This window comes from Chrysochloris asiatica, unplaced genomic scaffold (genome assembly GCF_000296735.1).
Source record: "Chrysochloris asiatica unplaced genomic scaffold, ChrAsi1.0 scaffold00076, whole genome shotgun sequence".
Classification (NCBI taxonomy): Eukaryota; Metazoa; Chordata; class Mammalia; order Afrosoricida; family Chrysochloridae; genus Chrysochloris; species Chrysochloris asiatica.
The window spans coordinates 1,589,348-1,597,366 of record NW_006408594.1 but is presented as its reverse complement, the minus strand read 5'-3'; the positions used below and the strand labels follow the sequence as shown (position 1 = coordinate 1,597,366).

Genomic DNA, 8,019 nt, shown 5'->3' with positions numbered 1-8,019 from the left:
TTGATAAGAATGTTGTTTATTGGTCAGTGGTGAGGATTTTTGTTTTCTTGACTACTCTGGTAGTGTAGTGGTTATGAATCAGGCTGCTAATCTCATGGTCAGCAGTTGGAACCTATCAGCCATTCCGTGGGAGAAAGATGAGGCTTTCTGCTCCTGTAAAGATTTACAGCCTCAGGGTTGCTGTGACTCAGAACCAACTTCATGGCACATAACAACAACAACAACCTTTGGGTTTACCTCTTCCCAGCCCAGCAACCTCTGCAGAAAGAGATCACGTGGCTCCAGAAGTCCCAGGGCTGACTCTCATTGGTCCTGATTGGGGTCACATGCCTACCTTGAGCCAATCACTGGGGGGTGAGGTGGGGACTAGGGAATGGAACATGCTGATTGCCAGTCCTAGGTCTTGTAATCTTCATATCAGCTTCACTCAATCACATGCACTGGAGTGAGGGACTGTTCGTTGATTCCCTACGCAAAATGGGTGCTGTTCTCATAAGTCTAGGAGGAAAGGGGTGATGGGTGAATTCCCTGAAGTGACCCATGATCCGGGATTTGTAGTCCTGTGAATTTTCTGGGCATGGGGGTGGGTGGGGGACTGGGGCTGCTGGATCTCCTTGTGGTGGAGTCAAGAGGGAAGTCTGGACTGAGATGGAAGTATACAATATCCAGATGGTAACTGAGGTTATGACCCTAGGTGACATCATCTGGACCTGGGAGAGCCAGCACTGTGTCTATGGAGAGAGAGTAGAGGGGTGGGGAGTGCAGAGGGGTTAGCCCTTGGCAGGAGGGGGCGGGAGGAAGGAAAGGTGAAAAATAGATGGGAAGGGTGCTAAGTGTGGGTGAAGACATAGGAGTTGAGGAAGGTTCCCATTTTCTCTGTGGAGTGGGAGTCCTAGGGTGCACTGAGAGATACCACTGCTTAGCAGGGTGATGTTGCTCTAATTCTGCGCTCATCATGAACCCCTGAACTGACCAGTAGGGCCTCTGTACAGGCCACTCTGTGCAGAGGGATGCTTTGTGTACACGTGCTGGAAGGCCAGGCTCCGCAGTCAGGGGGCCAGGTCCTAATTCTAGCCGGAACCTTGTCAAGCTGAGTGCCTTGAATAAGCTGTTTCCCCTTCGCCTCCATTTCCGTCTACACGTGGACTTTGATCCTGGGAACGTTGGCAGGGTGGCCGCTGTCCTCTTGGGTCCTTTGTTGAGGAGCCTTGTTCTCCAAGATGGGGAACGACTGACTGGCCCGTGATCCCACAGCTCACAAGACCCAGAGCTGGGATTTGAACCAGGCTCTCTGTAAATTCAGGGCTGTATGCTTTCCTCAGCCCTTCTGCCTGCCATCAGGGCACTGGGGTCTGACTTCTAGCCACACAGTCTAGCCTCCTTCCCATGGCTACTCGAAACTCCCTGTGAAAGGTTAGTAATGGCATCTGAACCCGTCTACCTCCTGGGAGGCTAACGAGAATCAGGATCAGCCTACAGCCGATTCCTATGAGCTGGAGATTAGAAACACCTTCAGTCTCCAGGTTTTTTTGTTTGTTTGTTTTAAACCAAGTCCCTCCCATAAAGCTCTCTGTGCCTCCACGGGTTTGATAACTCATTGCAATGGTCACTCTGAATTCAGAGTCCACACTCACAGTTCCAAAGCAAACCCACCGCCACTGAGTCAATTCTGACTCACAGTGACTCTATATAGGGTTTCTGAGATGATATATAGGTACGGGAGCAGGAAGCCTCATCTTTCTTCTTCAAGGTGGTGGGTGGGTTTGAACCGCCCAAATGCCTAACCCACAGCACCATTGATAGTTTATTAGAAAGTAACAGGGTAGGACTCAGGGCCAGGAAACATGGAGGCAGTCTCTAAGTCTCCCCCAAAGTGGAGAGCACACACTTCCCTTCTTTGGTACAATACAGCATGCTCACCTCCTCTCAGCCCTGCAAGCAAGCAGGCTCTCCCCTCTGCCATGCATGTCTCCTCTCAGCTGTGTAGACCTCCCCTCTGGCTTCCGCCTCTCTGCTGCTGACCCAGCTCATGACCCAGCTCCTAGCTGCACGCCTGCAGCAGGTTTCTACTGTCACCGCAGCTGGACCTCTCAGTGGCTTATAGGAGGGTCCTTGCCCCGCCCCCTGCTTCTTCTCTCTTCTTATTATTATTTAAGTTTTTATTGTGAATTGAGTGATAGTTTAGATGGGAAAACTTCAGTTTTGCACCCATCTTATCTCATTTCATTGCAATGATTACAATCTCCTCCATGCATCATCATTCAACAGTATTTGCTTCTATTCCCTCACTTTTTTTTTTTTTTTTTTGATGTACACAAAAACACTCAGGAATATATAATCATTTAAACAATCAAAGGGCACATTCTGCAAGCCTCCCTCCTGGCTGCCAGCACACAGCCTTTCTCTTCCCGTGAGTTTAGAGTCCTCAGCTGCTCTCTCTCTCATGTCCTCATGTCTGCCTTTGTCTCTGCTTCTCTGAATACGGTCCTTCTTCTCTCTTCTTTCTTCCTCTTGCTTCTGTCTGCTCACCTCTGCTCACAGATATAAGCAAAAAATATATATAATGGCTGTTTATATAAACAAACTCCTGGTCTGTTGCAAGGCATGGCTTTTTCACCAGGACCACAGCTGACCAATCCTCTCTAGGTAGGCTACAGAGATTTCATTTGCCAAGTATAGTAACTTCATTTGCTAAGTATATTGGCTAGTTTCTACAAAGTGCATAAAATAGACCAATCACAGGGCAGGCTGCAACCCAGGGCCGGATATCAAGTTTAAAACCACAAGCTGTTTACAGCTTATCCAACAATGTCTACCAACCTGGACAAAAGTAAGAAATCCTTTAGGGTAGAAAATGAGGGCAAAGGTAGCTCCTCAGGGCTTAGTGGGGAAAAAACCTCTCAAGCTGTTTTGCCAAGAACCGAGGTAATAGGCCACATAAAGGAATTCATTTCACCATGAACCCTCAGATCACCCCATCACCTCTCAGGAGACTCCTGTCATCATTCCATTCTCTCCTTAAGTCTCCCACAGCTAGTTCATCACAACTATTTCTCAGTAACAAAAAAAGGCCTGTTCTCCCAGCATCAAGGCAGATCTGAGCCCTTCAACCTGCCCACAACGAACTGAGTGATAGTTTACATGGGAGAACTTCTGCTTTACACACATTGTTTCATTGCAATGATTACAATCTCCTCCATGTGTCATCATTCAACAGGATTTGCTTCCATTACCTCTGTTTTTCTTTTTTTTTTCTGGGGATGGGGTGGGGAGATGTACACAAGAATACTCAGGAATATATAATAATTTAAACAACCAAAGGGCATATTCTGCAAGCCTGCTTCCTGCTAGCCAGCACTCAGCCTTTCTCTTTCCATGAGTCTGGAGTCCTCAGCTGTTCCCTCTCTCCATGTCCTCGTCTCTGTCTCCATCTTTGGTATTGCTGCTTCTCTGGATACGGTCCTGTGTTCTGCTTGTGCTCTTCTCCCTTGATGGTCCTAGGGTCCTTTGTTTCTGGACTGTAAGATTAACTACTCCCCAGTTTTGTTACAAAACTTCTACCTTTACAGTTGTGACAGTTGCAATTAGTCATGATAACAATTACTCACTATTGAATCATAAGAATCTTATACCCATCTCCTTTCACCATATCCATCTAGACAAAATGAAAACTGTTCAGTGGGGACTCTATCTTCCCCTGTAAACTCTTAAACTGAACTTCCTCTTGAAAACTTGTAAGCCAGTCACTTTTTGTGTCTTTATCGCTCCCTCATTTTAGGTAGCCAATGTCTAAGTTGCCTGTCCCTATCTACCCTGTATACACAGGGGATAGGATTGATACTTGATGTGAAACTCTGTTCCTCTCAGTTGGTATTTTGAGCTACTAGCTCTGGTAGCGTAGTGGTTACAAATCAGGTTGCAATCCTCAGGGTCAGCAGTTCGAAACTACCAGCTGTTCTGCGGGAGAAAGATGAGGCTTTCTGCTCCCGTAAAGATTTACAGCCTCAGAAACTCTGTACAGGGTCACTATGAGTCGGAACCGACTCCACGGCACATAACAACAACAACAACATCCATAAGTATAGGCTATGATGGTTCTTATCGCAACTCTGGGTTCAGGGGGTAGATCAGCAGGTTGGCACTGGTGTGTGCTGGCATGATCAGTGGATTGGGGTGGGTTGGGAGATGAAGGGCATTCAGGATTCCTGAATTAGTTGGCAGGTACTGTGACTGGCCTATGTCGGTACAGAATATATGGAGGTGAGCAGTTGGGTCCCAGGCCTTCAGGTACCTGGTGGGAATAGGATGGAATGGGGTGGGAAAAACATTAGATGTGGTATTAGGACACTTGATTTCAATCCAGACCCTGACACTCTTTAGCTGTGTGACCTGGGGCAAGTAGCTTTAGTTCTCTGAACCTCCATTTGCCTCCTCTATAAAATATGGGTAGTATTACCAACTTCACAGGGTTTTCACGACTGGAGGAGATCATATTTGTACAAGTATCCAGAAGAGTGCTTATTACATAAAAGGTGCTCTATAAATTCCCCGCTTGTTCATCCACAATCTGCTGTAAGTCGGGCAGGACCCAGAGCCTTTTTACATGACCTTTTAGGCTGAGGGGAGATTCGGTCTGGTGACCACTGAGCAGGCAGGAGGCAGCTACAAGCCCTGTTGTGTCCTTCTCTTCTCTCTGTTTCTCTAACCTTGCTCTCCCCTTTCTCTCCTCTCTGGGCCTTTGCTTCCCGTCTCACCCCAGGTATGCGGATCCTGGTGAACCTGCTCCTGGATACTCTACCCATGCTGGGGAATGTCCTCCTACTCTGCTTCTTCGTCTTCTTCATCTTTGGCATCATTGGCGTGCAGCTCTGGGCGGGCCTGCTGCGTAACCGCTGCTTCCTTGAGGAGAACTTCACCATGTGAGTGCAGCCCCTGCCACCAGGGGCTCTCAGACCAGCCGGACCTGGGCAGCAGAATCACAGCATCTTTTAGGGCTAGAAAGCTCTCCCCTTTGAGTCCCTGGGACCTTAGTGCCTTCGTAACAGAAAGACTACAAGTAGATGGCTTTAAGGAGCATAAATTAATCTTTTCTTACAGTTCTGGAGACAAAGAGACCAAATCAGGGTCTTGGCATGTTCATTTCTTCTGTGAGCCCCTCCTCTAGTTTCTGGTGTCTGTCAGCAATCCTTGGAATCCTTGACATTCCTTGGCATCTGTGTGTGTCTCTGTGCCTAGTCTGCTCATTTATAACTTAAAAGTGATTAGGTTTAGGACCCTTCCCTCTTGGATATGACCAAAGAAAAGCCCATTGGCAAACAGGATTCCATCCATTAGTATAGAGACTAGTATTACAGTACCTATTTTGGGGAACACAGTTCAATCCATAACAGATATTAATTCTGCTCCTGGTGGTTTTTATGTAAGACACAATTTTACCTGGTAATTGAGAATTGGGGCAAATGAGAAGGAGGTTAGGTGACAGAGGAAAGGGAAGGCAAGACGCAAGGAGACGGGGGGCCAGTAAGTCAAGGAAGACAGAAGACCTCAACAGCAGACACAGAAACTGACTCTCTGGTGACAGCACAGACATTTCCCCTTGGTGGCTCAGATCTTCCTTTTGTGTCGTGAGCTGTTTTAACATAAACCAAACTTTGACTCTTAGAGGAGTTGGGCTTCCTTGTCTGAAAAAGTTGACATCTGGAGAAACCTTCTTACCCAGATATATGAGGACTATATAGGAGCAGTGGTAACATAGTGGGTTATGTGCTGGGCTGCTAACCAGGAGGTCAGTAATTTGAGTCCACCATGTGCTCTGTGGGAGAAAGGGGAGACTTTCTGCTCCTGTACAGATTTATAGTCTTAGATACCCTACAAAAGATTGCTATGAGTTGGATTCAACTCCTTGGCACCTGACCACCACCACCACCATTACACATTTGAGGACCCCTGGGAGCACAATGGTTAAGCGATTGGCTCCCAACCTAAAGTGTGGCAGTTCAAACCTACCAGCTTGTCCAAGGGAGAAAAGATTTGGCAGTCTGTTTCTGTAAAAATTACAATCTTGGTAACACTAGGGGGCAGTTGTTCACTTCTATAGGGTCACTGTCAGTTTGTCGTACTGTGGTGGCTTGTGAGTTGCTGTGATTCTGGAAGCTATGCCACCAGCATTTCAAATACCAGCAGGATCACCCATGGTGGACAGGTTTCAGATGCGCTTCCAGACGAACACAGACTAGGAAGAAGGAGAGACAAACTACTTCTGAATATTTAGTCACTGAAAATCTTATGAATAGCAGAGAAACACTGCCAGGTATAGTGCTGGGAAATGAACCCCTTAGGTTGGAAGGCACTCAAAATGCGACTGGGGAAGAGCTGCCTCCTCAAAGTGGAGTTGACCGTGATGACATAAATGGACTAAAGTCCGTGGGAGTAAAGCCTGCGGGACCTTCATTTGCTGATGGGACACAACTGAAAATGAAAAGAAACAGCTGTAAAACATCCATTAATAATTGGAAAATGGAATGTACGAAGTATGAATCTAGGAAAATTGGAAATTGTCAAAATAGAAATGAAACACATAAACATCTCTATCGCAGGCATTAGTGAGCTGAAATGGACTGGTATTGGACATTTTGAATCTGACAACCACATGGTTTACTATGCCGGAAATGATAAATTGAAGAGGAATGATGTTGCATTCATTGTCAAAAAGAACAATCCAGATCAGTCATGAGGTACAACACTCTGTGACGGGATAATATCCATGCGCCTACAGGGAAGCCCAGCTAATAACACAATAGTGTTATTATTCAAATTTATGCACCAACTACTAAAGCCAGTGAGGATGAAACAGAAGAGTTCTACCAACTTCAATCTGAAATTGATCAAACATGCAATCAAGATGTATTGATCATTACTGGTGATTAGAATGCAAAGGTTGGAAACAAATAGGAAGAATCTGTAGTTGAAAAATATGGCCTTGGTGATAGAAATGATGCTGGAGATCACATGACAGAATTCTGTAAAACCAATGATTTGTTCATTTCAAATACCTTTTTTGGACAGCATAAAAGATGATTATACACATGGACCTCGCCAGATGGAATACACAGAAATCAAATTGACTACATCTATGGAAAAAGACAGTGGAAAAGCTCCATATCATCAGTCAAAACAAGGCCAGGGGCAGATTGTGGAACAGACCATCAATTACTCATATGCAAATTCAGACTGAAGCTGAAAAAAATGAAAACAAGTCAACGAGAGCCAAAATATGACCTTGAATATAGCCCACTTGAATTTAGAGATTATCTGAAGAACAGGTTTGATACATAAAACACTAAAGACCGAAGACTGGAAGAGTTGTGGGATGACATAAAGAACATCATACAGGTAGAAAGCAAAAAGTCTTTAAAGACAAGAAAAAATGGAAAAGATCAAAATGGATATCCGAAGAGTCACTGAAACTCGCTCTCCAACGTAGTGATGGAAGAAATGAGGAGGTACAAGAGTTGAACAGAAAATTTCAAAGGTCAGCTTGAGAAGACAAAGTAAATATCACAAGGAAATGTGCAAAGATCTGGAGTTAGAAAACCAAAAGGGAAGAACATGCTCAGCATTTCTCAAGCTGAGGGAACAGAAGAAAAAATTCAAACCTTGACTTTTATTATTGAAGGATTCTCTGGGAAAATTATTAAATGATGCAGAAAGCATCAAGAGAAGATGGAAGGAATACACAGAGTTACTGTACCAAATGGAAATGGTTGATGTTCAACCATTTCAAGAGGTAACAATATGATCAAGAACCAATGATACTGAAGGAAGAAGTCTAAGGTGCATTGAAGGAATTGGCAAAGAACAAGGCTCCAGGAAACTATGATTTGTACCCATTCCAAAGAGAGGTGACTCAATGAAATTCAGAAATCATTGGGCAATATCTTTGATATCCCATGCAAGTAAAGTTTTACTAAAGGTAATACAGAAATGGCTGCAAGCATACATTGACAGAGAACTTCCAGA

At 45.1% G+C, this 8,019-nt stretch overlaps 1 protein-coding gene across 1 annotated transcript in view; it reads left to right on the top strand.

Moving 5' to 3' along the window:
- CACNA1I (calcium channel, voltage-dependent, T type, alpha 1I subunit) overlaps positions 1 to 8,019 on the top strand; it is a 157,193-nt gene that overhangs the window by 78,731 nt on the left and 70,443 nt on the right. Inside the window, exon 5 of the mRNA XM_006865169.1 lies at positions 4,760 to 4,919. Within this exon, the coding sequence (XP_006865231.1) occupies positions 4,760 to 4,919 (160 nt within the window). The remainder of the gene's footprint in view (positions 1 to 4,759; positions 4,920 to 8,019) is intronic.